Here is a 19,285-nt window from a genome sequence, read left to right as displayed (position 1 = left end):
TTGATTTCTTCAACCACTGCTGCTGCTGCTAAGTCACTTCAGTCGTGTCCAATTCTGTGCAACACCATAGATGGCGGCCCACCAGGCTCCCCCGTCCCTGGGATTCTCCAGGCAAGAACACTGGAGTGGGTCACCATTTCCTTCTCCAATGCATGGAAAGTGAAAAGTGAAAGTGAAGTCACTCAGTCATGTCCGACTCTTCGAGACCCCATGGACTGCAGCCGACCAGGCTCCTCTGCCCGTGGGATTTTCCAGGCAAGTACTGGAGTGGGTTGCCATTGCCTTCTCAATCTATATAATTCCAGAACATTTCCATCACCCAAAGGAAACCCACTAACAGTCATTCTACGTTCCCTTCTTTCTCCAGACCCTGGAAACAATTAAGTGTCACTTTGGATTTGCTTATTCTGGACATTATACATAAATTGCATCACATAACATGTGACCACTTGTGTCTGCCTTCTTATACTTAGCATAGCATTTTTAAGGTTCATCCATGTTGTAATGTGTATCACTACTTCATTCCTTTTAATGACTGAATATTTTATGGATAAACATTTTGTTTATCTATTCATCAACTGACAGTTGTTTCTACTTTGGGACTGTTATGAATAGTTCTATAAATATTCATGCACAAGTTTTTGTAGAAATCTGTGTTTTTATTTCCCTTGAGAATCTCCTTAGGAATAGAATTGTTGAATTATATAACTTTGACTTTTTGAGAAACTGCTCACATGAGAGTTAGCCTATCAAGTCTCATGAAAGATTTTTAACTTGAGTCACTGCCAAAGTTCTAGAGAAGTTTTCTTCCAAGCCCCAGAGTGGGAAAGCTGTTCCCCCAACCCCAACTTCACTTTGATACTGTGGGTGTAGTCATCTCAGGTCTTCACTCTGGTCATGCCCAAAAGTTTGGTGTGATGGTTAAGGAAAAATGCTTCAGTTTGGCTAGGCCACAGGGCCAGATACTTGGTCACACATGTCTGGAGTGCAGATATATTTACCTGAAAAGGAATTCTTTTTAATGGGATGAACATTCCAATCAGTAGATTCTGAGTAAAGCAGATGACACTCCATTGTGTGGGTGGGCCTCATCCAGCCAGCTGAAGATCTTACGAGAAAACAGACTGAAGTCCCCTCCCCCTAAAAGAGGGAATTCTTCCAGCAGGCTGCCTCTGGACTAGAGCTACAACATCAACTCTTCCCTGGGTCTCCAGCCTGCTGCTGCCCACTTAGATTTTGGACTTACCAGCCTTCACAATCATGTGAATTAATGCTTTAAAATAAATCTTTCTCAATAGAAGATAAATAGGTATAAATAGATATGGATATAAATAGACACGTTATCAATAGATATCAATAGATAATATCAGTTCAGTTGCTCAGTCGTGTCCGACTCTGCGATCCCATGAATCGCAGTATGTCAGGCCTCCCTGTCCATCACCAACTCCCAGAGTTCACTGCCGGGGACCAGCCCCGGATGAACCAGGGTATTCGAAGGAGAGACGGCGTAGGCGAAGATCAGGAAACAATTGCTTAATTAAATGTTAATTAAGGATATAAAGAGTAATAGAATGAGGATAGCTCAGTAAAATTCAGTGAAGAAAAGAGGCTGAAATAAGGATAGCTCAGTGAGGAAATTCAGTGGAGAAAAGAGGCTGAAATAAGGATAGCTCAGTGAGGAAATTTAGTGCAGAAAAGAGGCTGAATAATTCAGCCAGAAGGTAAGAGAAAGAACGACATGGTGAGACCAAGTTTCGGTGAACAAGGCCCGCACTTTATTTTTCAAAGTAGTTTTTATACCTTAAGTTATGCATAGAGGATAATGAGGGAAGGGGTAGAGTCTTGCAGCAAGCCAGGCTTTCTTCCTGCAAACTTATCATATGCAAAAGCTTAGGTGATTTGCATCATCTTCTGGCCCGGAGGCCTGTTAACACTTTAAGACCTTCTCTTCAGAAAACTTATTTTTCTCTAAAGGTGATTGATCAGGAGCCACCCTCCCAAAGCATTAGATAAAGTTGCATTCCTACAGAGCAAAGGTGTGGTGGGCTATAACAAGAAAAAGAATTAACTCAAGGGTCCCAGGTTACAAACATTAAAGCTACTACTTACACCAATTATATTAATCAATACACTGCCAGGGACACAGCAGGTAAGGGATATGGAAACTTTGCAGCAAACATTGGCCCAACAAGTGAAAATCCCTTCACCAATACAATTTCTAATCAATCTTTTAACTACTCAAAAGAATCTGTGTTTAGACAGTTTAGAACATCTCCTGCCTCTCACAGTTGGGAGGCTCTGAACAATCACATGTGGCCGGAAAAACCTATTCAGGCAGGCTAGAGGATTTCCAAAGGAGTTTGTAGGTTGAAACACTGTCACACCCAGGAATTATTAACTGGAGCTGTAAGCTAACTCTTTTTTCAGAGAGGTAGTGGGGGACAGCCCCCCGTAAAGTCAGAGGTGTAGGTGAAAGCACAAAGCAGAAAGTAGGCAGACTCTGGTTTGGGGGGTAGATTGCTCGAGAATTTCCAGGGAGACTCCTGAGGCTGGATCCCGCCTTTGCGTATGCCAAGCCTCCTTCCTCATGACCTTTGTCATGGGTGGAGTTCCTCACGCTGGCTACCGGCAGTGATAGAATTCCAGTTGAGCTATTCCAGATCCTGAAAAGTGCTGCACTCAATATGCAATATGCACTCAATATGCAATATGCCGGCTCCCGGCAGTTCACCCAAAACTTATGTCCATCAAGTCAGTGATGCCATCCAGCCATCTCATCCTCTGATGTCCCCTTTTCCTCCTGCCCCCAATCCCTCCCAGCATCAGAGTCTTTTCCAATGAGTCAACACTTTGCATCAGGTGGCCAAAGTATTGGAGTTTCAGCTTCAGCATCAGTCCTTCCAATGAACACCCAGGACTGATCTCTTTTAGGATGGACTGGTTGGATCTCCTTGCATTCCAAGGGACTCTCAAGAGTCTTCTCCAACACCACAGTTCAACAGCATCAATTCTTCAGCACTCAGCTTTCTTCACAGTCCAACTCTCACATCCATACATGACCACAGGAAAAACCACAGCCTTGACTAGACGGACCTTTGTTGGCAAAGTAAGGTCTCTGCTTTTGAATATGTTATCTAGGTTGGTCATAACTTTCCTTCCAAGGAGTAAGCGTCTTTTAATTTCATGGCTGCAGTCACCATCTGCAGTCATTTTGGAGCCCGATAAAATAGTATCTGACACTGTTTCCCCATCTATTTCCCATGAAGTGATGGGACCGGATGCCATGATCTTTGTTTTCTAAATGTTGAACTTTAAGCCAACTTTTTCATTCTCCTCTTTCGCCTTCATCAAGAGGCTCTTTAGTTCTTCTTCACTTTCTGCCATAAGGGTGGTGTCATCTGCATATCTGAGGTTATTGATATTTCTCCCGGCAATCTTGATTCCAGCTTATGCTTCATCCAGCCCAGCGTTTCTCATGATATACTCTGCATAGAAGTTAAATAAGCAGGGTGACAATATACAGCCTTGACGTACTCCTTTTCCTATTTGGAACCAGTCTGTTGTTCCATGTCCAGTTCTAACTGTTGCTTCCTGACCTGCATATAGGTTTCTCAAGAGGCAGGTCAGGTGGTCTGGTATTCCCATCTCTTTCAGAATTTTCCAAAGTTTCTTGTGATCCACACAGTCAAAGGCTTTGGTATAGTCAATAAAGCAGAAAGATGTTTTTCTGGAACTAGACAGATGTAAACCCACCCCATGGACAGAGGAGCCTGGTGAGCTACAGTCTATGAGGTCACAAAGGAGTCAGAGACAATTTAGCAACATGTATTCTTACAGGTGGTTTCATCATGCTTTTGTATTTTGGTTTTTAATTATGGTGAAACAATGTAGTGTGACGAGCAGAACTCAGGCTCTGGAGCCTGGGAGATCAGGGCATCACAACTATCCCTGCTGTAAAAAATTTCAACCTGAGCCTGAGTTTTCTCACAGGAAAAATAGGAATCATAACAAGATTGATGTCTGGATTCAATGACATGGAATGCTTGCCATAATGGTAAACAGGATTATGTGAATAAGTGTTGCTTTTGGGTGGCTTTCGTTTTCTTATTTTTTTTAAATGCTGCTAACCCTGTTTCTTTAGAGTTCAATTTCCTTCTTAGAAAAATAGTATCCAGTAGTTTTTCTTCTCAACAGAGGTAAACATAAACTCTTTCAGTCAACTGGAAATTACCTTAATGTTTATGATCACTCTTGAAAAATAGCTTAGAAAAATATGAATTTCTAGATTTGATGGTTAACCAGCACTTGAAGCTATTCTCTTTCAATGCACTGTTGAGCAGACTGCTAATCGAACTGTTGTGCCTTCTCAAAAAGTCAGGAAGACACAATTTGTCATTCCTTTATCCGTATAAAATGCCTCATTAAAATAGATACTATATCTCTGGTATTCCATCATGCCCGCAGGGTAGTTCTGTTGAAAAAGGAAATGTAAACTGAATCTGCTCTTGGCAGAGCCAGGCTGGCTTTCCCTTCTTTCGTCTCTACGTGCTCTTAATAATTAGGATCTGTTCCCTGTTCAAGAGCAATAAACTCACCAAGTCTGTAATTTCTAGACTCTCCTTCCCATCTCTGCACAATCCTAGAGAAGCAAAGAGCTGTTAGAGAATCATTCAGATTTTCTAAACACATCAAGTAACTCATCTGCTTTAAGTCAGTTTGCATCTCAAACTCCTATAGGGCCCCAGCAGACAACACAAGTGAGTAAAGTGAAGCATGTCAGGCCACTGGCCAAGAAAAACACAAGGCTGGACTACAGGAGCAACCATTATGCAGCTCCTGTCAAACTGCTGCCACACGGGAGTCCAGTCAAGTGCGTGCGTGCATGCAAAGCTGCTTCAGTTGACTGTTCCAGCTCTGTGCGAGCCAATGGACTGCAACCCACCAGATTCCTCTGTCCATGCGGTTCTCCAGGCAGGAATACTGGAGCAGGTTGCCAAGCTCTCCTCCAGGGGACCTTCCTGACCCAGGGATCAAACCAGTGTTTCTCATGTCTTGTGCATTGGCAGGCGGGTTTCTTTACCACTAGCACCACCTGGGAAGCCCCCAATCAGTACTCCATGGCATCCAATGCTTCAAGAGATGCTGAAATACAAAACCTATTTAAATGTGAAATCTCCTTATTTTTAAGTGTTGGCAATTATTTTAAAAATCAGATCTCACGTTGGACCAAGGAGCCCGGTTTTAATCCCTTGCTCTAAACTAAAAAATCGAAGTGTCTGTTTAAAAGATAACATGGGGTGCAGGATGGGGAAAGGCAGGGAGGGAAAGACCTAAAATGTCAAATTTGAAGCTTCAATCCTCTTGCGATGTCTCTTTTCATCTCTTTCCAACCTAAAATATTACCCTTCTTGCTCCAGAGCACAACAGTAAAATGAAGGTGAGGTGATTACAAAACTACTAAGGACAGAGAAAAAACCATCACCACTCCACTCCCAAGGGGCAGCCTTCCTGAACTCTTGTTTCTGTTGTAAATGCTGCTGCTAAAGGCTCTGAGGTTTTTACTCCTACCCTCTTTGCAAAAAAGCACCAAGAGTATATTCATCCTGGGGTATGTGGCTCTTCCATCTTTCATACTTTAAATGTGAGGTACTTCTTCAAGGCTTGTCTCTCATCCTCCCTCCTTATCCCAGCTGAAACACAGATCTCAAATAAGAGGAAAAAATGCAACCACCACTGCCTCCCAAAATGCAACTTCCTAAACTCTTTACTGTTTCTGCTGTAAATAAATGCTGCTGCAAAGGTATTCAAATGTCATTTGTCACAAGGTCCCATTCCTTTTGAAATGTTTTTCCTCTTTGGAATTACAGTCAAAAGAATCTTATGGCTTGAGAGCATTTTGTTTTCTTGGTTCCTGAGATGTACTCATACCCAAGCCATTATATGTGATCATTATTTCCAAACATTTTGAAACATTCATGAAAAGCTAGAAGATCACTAATTCCAAGGCTGAAGACACTTAAAGTCAAATTCCATTAGTAATAAATAATCAAGCACCTAGCTTTGAAGTACCTGATACTATACAGCATGACAAAGGTCTGATCTCTATATCCTATGGAAGAAGTGCTCGGTCCAGACTGGAGAATTCCCTAACACACTTATATTCAAGGCAATCACAATATTCTACTTTGCACTAAAATCCAAAAGGCAAACAGCCTGTCAAGTCATCCTGTCAGCATTCAGAGGCACTCAAATAAAAACTTAGGATTCAGTGTCCAATTACAAATACTCTAGCTTCCGTTCTTCTTTAAAATAATGTTAGAAACGTAGAGGTTGTTTGATGTGCCTTCTATGCTTTTGTTTTAGTCCAGTATTGAGTGTGTTAACAAGATACTACAGATTGAAAACCAAAGTCAGGCATCTCTTAAGTTTATTGGGAAATTCTTAATTGGGAGAGAAAGATCACAGACTTAAACAATTGGAAAAAATAAAAGAACAATTGATCGCAAATTATTACAAAAGTAATTTCTGAAATGTTTATTTTTGAGCCACTGCAAAAACAAAATTTTAGTGCATCCTGAAGTTCATATTTTGGTAAATGAACATATTAAATTACTGAAAAAGCAAAAGAAAAAAGTTACTGTTATACAAGATCTTAACGGAATAATTCAGCACAGTCAAATAAACAGCTATAATTATTCAAAGCTGCTTTTGCTCTATAGCTGGTATATTAAACAAGAATGTGAATTATTACTATTAACACTGCACAAGTAACAAAAGGTAGCAAATCCAGCAATATTAAAACCTGATATTAAATAGTGTTCAAACATTACAACAAAAAACAAGACAATGAACTTCTAGACCTATGATTCTACCCCTGTGAAAGGAATGTACATGGATGGTAGAAAAAAATAAATATATAAAGTGACAAGTGTGACCAACACTGCGTCTGCTCTCCAGAGCAGGAATACGGTGAGTTAGTCAATGTATGCAGGGCCTCAAACGAGAGTGAGGAAAAAAGCATTTCACTTGAGCACAGCTTCGTAATTCCCAGGGAAGCTCTACTTCTCTTGTGCTGGTGACGGGTGGACAGAGCTTGAAATGGAAAGAATTTTCCCTACACCCTGAATATGGATGCATTATTATTTTTCTTAATTCTGTGGAAAGTTTCTCTTGAAGAAATAAAATTTAAAGCAACAGACTGATGGGAAATTGATCATTTTAATTGTGAGAGAGGAATATTTACTAATCTGAGTCTAGACCCTGGTGATGAGTCAAGGTTAAACACTGCATCTGGGGAATGTGCGTGATATCAAAACCACGTGGGTAAACCATCTTTTACTTTATACCTGGTGCATTTAATAACTAACTTCTCCTACCAGCAAAATAAAACCTTTATTTAAGCAAAATGGAAGTATTATGAGTTGAATTAATTCCTATCAAATATCTAAAAGGGTAAATGGAATGGTTGTCAAACTATGAAGATGTTATCACATATATTCACTGAGTAAATGTTCTCAAAGATTTTAAAACTCCATTAAACCATTAAACTGTGTTAAACCATCCCAGAGATACTGTAATGTTCTTCTGTGATTTATAAATGAATCATTCCTTTTGTGAAAATCAGGAAATAAATCAAAATCAAAATGAGTTAATACCCCAAATATAAATGGAATTTTAAACTTGGCTTGGAAAAAGAAGTTCCATCTGAAACAATGTTCTAAAAACCCCATCCAAGGCTTCCTTCACTTTTTTTTCACAGTTCTCCAATGGTTCTGAAACTGATAAAACAGAAAATTCAACCCAAAGCACATCACAACTTTAACAGTTCTGTAAGACATGATATTCATAAGGGCCAAAGTATGCAGAATGGCAATATTACAGTATCATAATAAAATTACATCAAATAGATTTTTAACAAAATAAGAGTCGTCCTCGACAAACAGATCTGTTCTGAAGGCTAAGCAACCAAATAGATCTACATCTTTGGAAAAATCACAAAGTGCCTTTAAACAAAGTAAGTTTAGACTGTTCTTGATTAAAAGATACTGTTCTAAACTCCAATGTTCTCTCTCTATATAAGGAAGCTTAACTCCCGCTTCTTTTCACGTTTGCCAACGTTTAACGTTTTTCTCTACATCCCTGCACTGAACCGCTATGTGTGGAGCTCCACTGTCATCAGTACTATACACACCAGGGTCCAAGGACTGGTCTGTTGGGCCACAGTGGCTGAACAGGGAACTCGGAATCCAGCACAGCTCCAGAAAACGAACAAAAACAAAGACAGGAGGAAAACCTTACCATACAGGAAATCAACGTTTTCAAGTAGAGAGTTTTACAGAACTAACATATTGTCACTGTAGCTTAAAAGAAATTCAGAACTCAGTTTTGCTGTTAATAACACCCGTACATACAGTGAAAATACCAAACACAATTTGATAGCTATACACTTGTAAAAATTCAACCTAAGCTTAATAATCAATTAATCTATGTTATAACAACCTGCTTCCTAACAATTAAGAACCTAGTCCAGTGCTGCTGCAGATCAAATTCTAAGAAGCTAAAGACAGAATCAATTCTGCTTACATACATTTCCTACATTTCTCCAACCTTAAAAAATGCCCGAAGAAACTTTAGCAAAATTTATTTTTAAGGCCTGCTCTATTTCTTCATCTTAAATTGAGAAAAATAGAAGCTTCTGTAAGTGTAACCTCAAAACATTTAAATAGATTTTGGCATTTTTCTTAAGAAGCAATGATTTCCTGCCATAACTGTAATTCAAATCAATGCAAGTGCCCTGTTCCTTGTCCCCTGCAGGTGCTACTGTCCTCGATACTTTGTGCAGCTTCCAGAAGAGTCAGTTCTCAGGAAAAAAAGAAAAAGTGAGAGCAAAACCAAAAGCCTTCAACAAAAATGATTTCCTCTCAATTAAAAATCTGCTAATGGAAGAATCAAAAATTCACATGCACATACCCTCATACAAAACACAATCCTGGTCCTCTATTCAAGTCAACTCGCAGTTACTAAAGACGAGTGGAACAAAATGCAGAGCCCAGAAAGACTGTATCAGAGGACTTTACAAAACAGTACAGATACATTTTACTGGGGAAGGGGTTGGTGGGAAGGTCCCGTTTTTCCTAGAAAAAGCTTATCCCTGCTAAAGTGGAGTTTTAATTTAAAAATCCTTGCTAAAGGTTTTCAAAATCCCAACAGAGAAAACAATTATTGGGCTTCTCTAAATGCATTTCCAAATGAACATTAAGTTTTAAAATTTCAATATGTTTTGCACCTTTATTTTCATTTAAAGAATAAGGTGGGGACTCAAAATAGTCAAAAAAGAAAAATTCCTACTGCACAATCTTTATAGACATTTTATTTTAAAGCACCTTTTTAATGTTAACAGCGGGTTTGTAACCAGAAAAGAGTAAAATAAAAGAGGGTACCCACCACTAGCAAGGTTTAAGTTCTCCTTTACATACACACAAATACACACACACACACACACACTCACTCACTCACTTTCATGCCAGAACAACTGGAAACATTAGCAAATAAGATCATTTAATGAAAGGCTGGGGAAACTATCATTTATAGTATTTATAGAAACCTAAACTACAGTTTATAAGAAATTAAATAACTTGGGGGATTCAAAAAAATACCAATAGCTGAACCATGAAAATAAAACTGACCCTTAAAAATAGAAAAAGATGTCAGAAAAATAAATTAGCCTCAATGCTGTTTTTTTTGATGTCAGATTTGTTATTAACAGGAAACCATTTGCTTGTAAAGGAGCAAAATTATAACTCTTTATCCCTGGAACCCACCTTCAGCCACCTCAGTGCAATTTCTAGCAGCACTATTTGGATGCGAAAAGAACGCCGTCATCAGTCAATGTTCCTGAAAGCCTCACAGTCAGACCTTCCTTCAAATACATGTTCTTAGGGTCTTACTTAACACACTGCACATGTGTACAGAAGAATAAATGAAGATAATATCTGACAGATTACGAAAGTATGAACTATATACACCATATGATGACACAACACACTTAATAGCTATTTACTTTCCTCCCAATTCACTTTAAATGTTAATATTCACTACTCAAATTTTACCCTATGTGTCTTTTCTTCCTCTCCCAAAACAAATAATAAAATTTACTGGTTTGGAGTTTGTTCTATGCATTTTCCAAGAGCCAATCAAACAGGGACTTGCATCTCTCCTCACTGGATGTCTTCTCCACCACCTCATAGTATTTAAGCACAGCCTGCAGGAGGTCTCCCACCTTCCACCCTTTTTCCTGTAGCCGTTTTGTAAGCTAGTAAAAAAGGAAGATAAGCCAAACATTAACCAAAAGCAATTTTTTAACAATAAAGTTTTCATTTTTATTTATAACACTGGATCAAACTGCTGTTTGCAGCAAAATACTGTTTCCCAGTTATAACAAGGTATTCTCCCCTAAACCACCACTCTTTACACAAATTAAACATTTTTCCTTCCTGGGTTTTATAAATACTCTCCTCCACAGAGTGACACTTTGGGATTGCGGGAGCCAGAACCCCACAAACCTCACCCAGCACAGTGTCTGTGTGGGCGTGGAGAGGCTCCATCTCTACAGGAAACTCTGAACTGAACTAAATACATCTGCCACACCCTCAACTGGGAACATAAAATAATAAAGACAATGTCAAGCTTAATAAAAGGATGTGGATCTTCCTTCCACAACGTACAGTGTGGCTTTCTCCCCTGGAATACGCACTCCAGGCTCAAAAGAAACACGTAAGAAATGTTCATGTTTCAGAAAAAAAGTAAATAAAAATTAAATACTATGGCAGTCATTTTGTAGTATGAACAAATATCATTATGTTGTTCACCTGAAACTAATATGGTGTTATATATCAATTATACCTCATTTTTTTAAGTATAAAAATACAGGTTTAAACTATCATCACCAATCTAAATATGTCTTCAACTCAGATTTTTTTCCTATTTAGTTCTATAAAAACGAATTGTTTGTAATATAAATATGCTTAACCTTTCAAAAATAGTTTTACTGTGATATAATTCACATACCACACAATTCACCCATTTAAAATAGACCAGCCAATGGTTTTTAGTGTATTCACAGAGTTGAATGCAACATCACCACAAACATTAGGATATCTTTATACCAAAAAAAGTCCTACCTGTTAATAATCACTGCCCATTCCGCCCAACCCCGTCAACTCGAGGCAATCACTAATCTACTTTCAGTTTATAGATTTGCCTATTTTGGCCATTTCATTTTAATGGAATCACAAAATATATGGCCTTCTGTGACGTGGCTCCTTTCACTTAGCATAATGACTTCAAGGGTCCTCCACCTCCAGGGTGTAGCATGTCTCTACTTCATTCCTTTTTACTGACAATATTCCACTGCATGGACAGACCACATTTTATTCATCAGTTAATGGACATTTACGATGTTTCCACTTTTGGTCTATTACAAATAACACCACCTTGGACATATGTTTTCATTCCTCTTGGGTACAGACCTAGGTGGAGAATTTCTGGGTTATATAATAATGCTGTGTTTGACTTTTTGAGGAACTGCAAGAATGTTTTCTTAGGTTATGTGGGGATGCGGTTCCCTTACCTCAGCACCATTACACTCAGCTCTGCCTAAGGCCTTCCTTAGTCCTCAATTTATCTAAGACTAAACGACTTGAAAATGCTTGCTTCCATATAGTCAGTTCTAATACTTTCCCTACCCATTTTTTCCCCTTGACAATTCATTTCCTGAACTTATTTTCTGTCTTATTTTCTCCCTCTGCCTCTGAACAGAAATCTATGCTGGAAAAATTCAAGAAGTCTAAATAAAAACAACAAAATACAAAAAACAATTTTTTAATATATCTTTTTCACATACTTCTTTCAATAATATTTTTGAAAATTCTGAACTGGAAATCAAGAGTAACTTGACAATTCCTTTTTTTGTTACTATTAATCATTTTATATTGGTTATTCTTTGAACTATTCTACATTATATAATAAGATTAAATTAAAGTTCTGATAAAGAAAAGTCCTGGACAAAAACCTTAAGGCTGCAAACGAAAAATTTTGGCTAATAATGTAACTGGTACACAGTAAATTATCAATAAAAATATTCTCTTAATGCACCTAATCTGAATGTTTTATTATTAGAACCCTACTAAATGCTCAAAGTGAACTATTATCCCTTATTAAATGTTTATAAACTTTTATGGGCTTTTGCTTATGCTAGCTTCTCATACTAATGACACTGGATTAACAGAAGAGACATACTCATTACTAGGCATAATTATGCATCAATTAAGTACAAAGAATAACTCAATCTTTTCATATGAGCACATGAAATGCTTATTAAAGACACCCAGCTTTGAGAATTTAGGATGTGCCAGGCACTGGATTAAGCACCTTTTAACAGTGCTATATTTAATCCTCACAAACCTCTGCCAGGTAAATTCTATGCTCATTTCCACAGTCCAGATAAAAAGACTGCGACTAGTGAACCGCCCAAGGTCACACTGCGACTACGGCAGAGCTGGTATCTGAGCCCAAGCACTGGACTCTAATGCCTGGGCATCTGCCCATTTGCTATCAGTGGGCATCTTATCAGATCAACTGTGTGACACAGAGCAGCATACACTGTGCCCTCATACCCACCCTACAAGGTAGGTACTTACTTGCATAAACTCCTTCTTTGTAGAGTCATGAAAATAAAGTTCTGCAACTTCTGCCTCAGAAGCAACGAGCCACTGAAGAATAATCCTTAGCTGGGGGTCTACTGTGCATGGCTCCATGTCAATATTTGTAATTAGCAGAGTCTTTCCATCTTGCTCCAAACCTAAAATTTAAATTTTTAAGCAATATGTAGTGAAATCCATCAATTCAACTGTCAGTTCTCTGGTTTCTAAGGATATATAAACATTTTCCATTTCTTAAGATTCCAAGGAATTTTCCAAAAAATAATCTTTTCGTAACTGCACCGTAACACCAACTAAAGCATTACTTCGAAAGGGCAAAATAATGCTAAAATAAAGAAACAGTTTGATCATCTGTGACAGCACAATGCAAAACTCTATTCTGAGGCACTGAATTCAACTGGCAATTCACAAATGCCATAATTTATGTCAAAATATAATCCACAAGTATAGCAAATAAAACTAAAATGCTACAATTACAATCAAAACACAAATATATTAAATGGACTTTCAGAAAGCTTTCTGAACTAAGAGAAACAGCAGCAGGAGTGAATACTCGGATCACACACATTACAGCCTAAGTGCTGTTCTAAGCTCTTTATACACACTAACGCCCTCACCCCTCACAAGCACCCTAGGAGGAGGGAACTGCCATCATCTCATTTTACAGGTGAGGGATCAGGGGTAGAGACAGACCAAGAGGGGGGTGGGGTGGGGGGTGGGGTGGGGGGGTGGGGTGGGGGGGTGGGGGGGTGGGGTGGGGGGGGTGGGGGGGGTGGGGGGGGTGGGGTGGGGGGGTGGGGTGGGGGGGTGGGGTGGGGGGGTGGGGGGGGGGGGGGGGGGGGGGGGGGGGGGGGGGGGGGGGGGGGGGGGGGGGGGGGGGGGGGGGGGGGGGGGGGGGGGGGGGGGGGGGGGGGGGGGGGGGGGGGGGGGGGGGGGGGGGGGGGGGGGGGGGGGGGGGGGGGGGGGGGGGGGGGGGGGGGGGGGGGGGGGGGGGGGGGGGGGGGGGGGGGGGGGGGGGGGGGGGGGGGGGGGGGGGGGGGGGGGGGGGGGGGGGGGGGGGGGGGGGGGGGGGGGGGGGGGGGGGGGGGGAAAGTCATATGCAACACTTACATCCACAAAACCAAACCACGGACTTTTCTGATACAGTCTTATAAGACACTGTTCTCAAGTTTTGTTTTGTTTTTTAATAAAATTATGTTTTCAACATAACAAAAGGTGAATCTCTGTTGACTATAAAACTAAACCAATATCCTGTGTTGAATACCACTGCTTAGTGGTGGCTGAGCAACCAGCAGTGCTGAGGCCCGGGCCTCCCCCACAAGCAGCAGGAAGCGGGGATGTAGGCAGACACCACACCAATTTGCACAAGTAATGGACATTTGCTGGTGAATGTCCCTAATTTTTTTTTACAGTTGGGAGGGCATTTTAGACCACTACTAATTTTTAGGGTTCCTACTGACCTGTAAGATTTTTCATTTAAAAAAATTGGTTCATGCTATTCTCTTAAAATAAATGTATTATCATTTCCTTCCTTTCCACACTCTGATTCTCAATCAAAAATGGGTCTGGCACACAACAGTCCCATAGTCTTTGGGCCATTCTATAAATTCTGCAGAGGTCATGGAGTTGAAAGGTTCTCTGTATCACTTGATTTTTCAGTTCAGGATGTCTGGTTGCCTAAGAGTGATCTCTAAGAGAGGTCATTCAACTCTAGTGAAAAGAGAAAGAACTGATATCCTACAACTACAAACAAAAATAAATAAATAAATAAAGCTTGTTGCCTTAGGATTTCCATAATTCTGAATTGTTTTTAGTCAGCAAAAAGTAAAGCAAATATTCTTCCCTGGCTGGCTCAGATGGTAAAGAATCTGCCTGCAATGCGGGAAACCTGGGTTCGATCCCTGGGTTGAGAAGATCCCCAGAGGAGGGCATGGAACCCACTTCACTATTGTTGCCTGGAGAATCCCATGGACAGAGGAGCCTAGTGGGCAACAGTTCATGGGGTCGCAAAGAGTTGGACACGACTGAGCAACTAAGTATAAACAGTCTAACAAAAACTCTAAAAATACTGCCTGATCCCCCTGGAGAAGAAAGGCTACCCACTTCAGTATTAGAGCCTGGAGAATTCCATGGACTGTATAGTCCATGTGGTCTCAAACAGTCGGACACGGACTGAGTGACTCACTTTTACTTTCCCTTTTCACCCCTACTTTGTATCTGATGAGGAAAAAAACTTACTTCCAGAAACCCTATATAAAAAATGGCTACTTAGGAGTGGTTTTAGAACTAAAATAATAATAATCTTAGGTCTGAGGATTTGGACTCAAAACTGATACATGACCTTTCTAAATTAAAAAAATACAATTGGTAATAAAACTAACTGGAAACCCAGGTGGAAAGTACATTTTAAGTAATTTGTTCCTACAATTTTCTGTTTGCCTATTTCTAAAGAGATGATTAAAGAATCACTGGTTCAAAAACTAATGTCTAAACATGAATATTCTTACATTGGTATTTTCAGAAATAAAGGAAAATCAGATTTTTGGAAAAAAACTCAACACCCATCTAAATATAATGAAAACTCAGTTTCAACATGAGAAGTTTTTGATATTTGCTTAAGACATTCTAATATATTTAACTAAGAATTACAAATCACATTCCAGAACTGTAGTATTTACACATTTGGAACCATGATCATTAAAGGAAGAAATGAGTATTTTCTTCAAATATATGTGCGAGTGTAAGACTGCAATTAATGGAAGGGAGAACTGGTTTAAAAATATCTTTTATTTACTGATTTTTATAAGATTGACATCAAACAGTAATTCTAGAAATAACTAGTTTAAAAGGAAAACAAATTGACATGTGATAATTATAATAATTATATCTCATTATATAAGAATTTTATATTTTAAACAAAATTATATGAAGAGACTATTATAAATTTCTCCCTCAAATAACTGAATACTTCTTTTAAAGTAGTTCATCTTTATACTGATGAGTACCCCTCCTTTTAGTTTAGCAAATAACACAAGGTGCTCAGCAAAAGATCTGACACTGGATAGATTAGTTCAAGAATACCCTGATTTGGAATATTTCTTCATCTTTCAATTCCTTTATTATCTGTGTAATAAGAAATGTAGACAAGAACTTCTCCTGGGTCTACTCCAATTGCAAACTTCTGTAATTTTAATGGAAAACAATTTAAAAATAAATCAATGTTTGTCCTAATAAATAATTTCAAGTTACACTGAATAGTTTAAATGAGTAATATTGTGTTGAAGGGATCTCAAAAGACATTAATAACCAAAAGGGAAGGGGGAAAAAAAACATTATGGAATTATAAAATGATTTTTTCTGTTATTATTAACAGTCTTCAGTTAGTATTTCCCATCTGATAGGGCTCCATATACATTCTTATAAACGTCTTTTTTTTGGTATGTTTGTGTTGTTTGAATGTTCCAAGTCTAGTAAAATGGCAAATAAATTAATGAATTTAAACAAAAAAGAATTTGTTTTGCAATGTAAAAACCCTGATAACAATAATACAGTGCCTATTTGATGAAAATGCACAATTAAAGACTTTCATAAAGAACTTTATACCTTATACAAAAAACAGGCAAACACTTTAAAAAACAAACAGCCAGTTACCTTCTACATCAGTCTGATGCTCCTCTTCATCATTATCTGGCCCATCACTTACCAAATGAAGCAAAAGCAGTTAAAAAAAAAAAAAAAGAGCTTTAATTAATAATGGTATTAAAGTCAATTCTTAAAATGTGACCAAAAAATGAATGTTACAATATGACATATGACATTTAAAAAGGGGAGAAATGACAATAAAAGGAAGCTTTGCTTCTCACACCATTTCATGTTAAAATCTCAAGTGCCAATGATGCCTAAAGGGAAGTTATCAGTAATAGAATTTCTACCTGACCACAACATACAGAGTGTCAAGTAATCACATAATAAAATTTAAAATAATTTAAAGCAAAAATATGCTAATTTGGTTTTAGATAACACAGCATTTGAATATCACAGAATGCCATGAGTAATTATTTATTAGTGCTTCGGTTGATGCCATTTGTATATTTTTAACAGTTAAAAACACATTTTTTCCTATACTTTTCTTATAAATGAAATGAAACTATATACAGAAACAAAACAAAATAAAACAAAACAACAGAAATCCTGTAGGAAGCAAGCTCTTTTTAATGAAACAGTAATTGGTAGAATGAAAAATAGCAAGCAGTGCAACACATGCATAAAAGTAACACATTTTGCAATTAGGTGTCAGTCGTATCTTAGTAGAGTTGAATTTTTTCATTAGATGTAAATTTATCAAGCAGAATCAAATATAGAAGAAAAGCAGGTTGATACATGTTGGCACTCTAACCCACATTCTTTTAAGAATATGATATCATGCATTAGTGGTGAAAGACTCATCAGTGTTTAGATTTCTGGACTGGACCAACCTGTCTGATGTTGGAAAGGATAAATTGTCCTCATACAAATCTCCTTCTAAACCAAGACTGCTCCAGCTACTGCTGTTACCATTACTGCCAGAGGAAGAAAAGAACAGAGCTGAACTAGAAAATGAATGGTAAAAACAACCCTGGTTTTCCTTGGAACGGCATCCATCACTGATAACTGAGGATGTTCTGAAGCTGCCTCGGTGGGCGCAGCATCCATGGAGTTACGTGAAGACCATCGTTGCTACTACACGAGGTGTTTGACAGCTTCAGAGATTAGGGAGTTTACTTACTTGTCCTCAGCAGTTCATGAAAATTATTCTAAATTTATATTTATTTTACAGATTCAGACAGTGACTTTTAGGACAGTAAATGAATGGAAGAAGGAAAAAGTTTCACAATGAAATTAACGTCTATGGCAAAACTTAGGACATAATTTGTAAAAAGCCAATGCTCTTCAGTTTGGATAAAGTTTACACAGGTTAACATTCTCTCGAGTCTTTTTTTTCCCCTGAGTCTTCAGAGAGTGCACACAGTGATGGCCAGGGCGGGGAAGGAGGATGGGAAAAGGATGAGAAGGAAGACACTGAAACATTCCCAAAAGACCTCGTCTAACTACGGGGAGAAAAGACATCTTCTCACTTTAAGATACTTGTTATTATGTCAATTACCTTCATTTCACACATTATGTATAATTCAGCAGGTTAAATAATATACAGTTTCTTCAGAATACTGCAAGGTCTAATCACGTGTCACACTTGACAGATCAGCCAGTCACTAACACCCCACCAATACCTTCTTTCACTGCCTAATCAAAAGAAGAAAGCAGCTACATTCTACAAGTGCGGCAAAGCGACACAACACAAAAAGCAACTGTGTTCGGAAACAAAACTAAATTCAGCTTTTCAGATTAAAATCTAAACATGCAATTTTTAAAAATTCTTATCATTAAAATAATTAGTAAGCACATTAGTTTGCAGTGATAAGCAGCTGTATTTTCCCATAGTAGGCTAGACAATTATAAAAATATTTACACAATATAAAATTTGGGTTCTAAAAATTAGTTAACATAAAATCACCTTTTATCCATCAGTAAATGTTGATACGGTTCCCAAAAAGGGGCTGATTACTTAAAAGTTCTAAAGAGTTTCCAGGCTATCTCAATAATTAACATGTACGTATTAGCACTATCCAACTGTCACAAACCGTAATGCATTACAGAATAAAAATTAAAACTGATCAGTGTCTTTTCAACATTACATTCAAACAAATACAGCTCTAGTGTAAAACCATGAAACCAACCAGTTTTGCCTACATAGTCTGGTGACAGACAAACCAAAATCGAGAAAATATGGAAATACAGAATGGTTAGACAGCTGTCAGCCAAAGAGAGAGAAAATCAATGATCTCAAACACCATATTTACTTCCATTAATAGAATGATTACGCACAGAAAAAAATTACAAAATTAAAATTTTTACCCATTTCTACACTAAAGTGGATGTATCTTAAGTGAGGTCTCTGAAACACCTGCTTTAAAATCATCTGAGGCACTTATCAAGCATGCAGAATCTTGGGACTGCCAATGACCCAGTGAACCTTAATCTCTAGGAGACAAGCACACCACCAACCCTGGATGAGCCCCACTAAGTTTTTCTTTGTGCCGGAACCTTAAATTCACACAGTATTGTTAGTTCTTATTAATTCTATGGTCAATTAAACCACAGGTTTTTTTTTCCCCTGGACAAAATGCTATCAGGTCAGGTTTTTCCCATTCAAGTAATTAATTTTCTGAACCTAAAGATATTTACTCATGTTAAACACAACTGGTTTAGCCTCAGCCTGATTTGGTCTTTCTGAACTCTGGTTCTATTAACAGGATTAACCTTTTCATCTCTGTTTTGAGTCACTCACAAATAATGAGTGTTCTACACCACTGATAAAATAATGCTAAAGAGGAAGAACCAAGGGCTGACCCTGGTAGGTACTTCCTTCTTTTCATCATATTGGAGAGCATTCCATATTGAGTCGTTCAACCAGCTACAGTCCTTTTATGGCCACTAGCCTTTAAGTTCTCCCACTTTAACACCAGGAT

At 38.4% G+C, this 19,285-nt stretch overlaps 1 protein-coding gene across 4 annotated transcripts in view; it reads right to left on the bottom strand.

The window, feature by feature from the left end:
• Window positions 1-6,410: 6,410 nt before the first annotated feature.
• The window catches only part of AKAP11 (A-kinase anchoring protein 11), a 52,421-nt gene continuing 39,546 nt past the window's right edge, over window positions 6,411-19,285 (bottom strand). For 3 of the 4 annotated variants that reach the window (XM_027557155.1, XM_027557153.1, XM_027557154.1), the window contains exons 9-12: window positions 17,195-17,278; window positions 16,371-16,417; window positions 12,699-12,859; window positions 6,411-10,312 (exon numbers count right to left, since the gene is read on the bottom strand). In XM_027557155.1, the coding sequence (XP_027412956.1) occupies window positions 10,172-10,312; window positions 12,699-12,859; window positions 16,371-16,417; window positions 17,195-17,278 (433 nt within the window). In that variant the 3' untranslated portion in view covers window positions 6,411-10,171. The remainder of the gene's footprint in view (window positions 10,313-12,698; window positions 12,860-16,370; window positions 16,418-17,194; window positions 17,279-19,285) is intronic. The other variant, XM_027557156.1, reaches the window with a different exon arrangement.

The sequence above is a fragment of the Bos indicus x Bos taurus genome, chromosome 12 (assembly GCF_003369695.1).
Source record: "Bos indicus x Bos taurus breed Angus x Brahman F1 hybrid chromosome 12, Bos_hybrid_MaternalHap_v2.0, whole genome shotgun sequence".
Lineage (NCBI taxonomy): Eukaryota > Metazoa > Chordata > Mammalia > Artiodactyla > Bovidae > Bos > Bos indicus x Bos taurus.
This window is presented reverse-complemented; position numbering and strand designations above follow the sequence as displayed.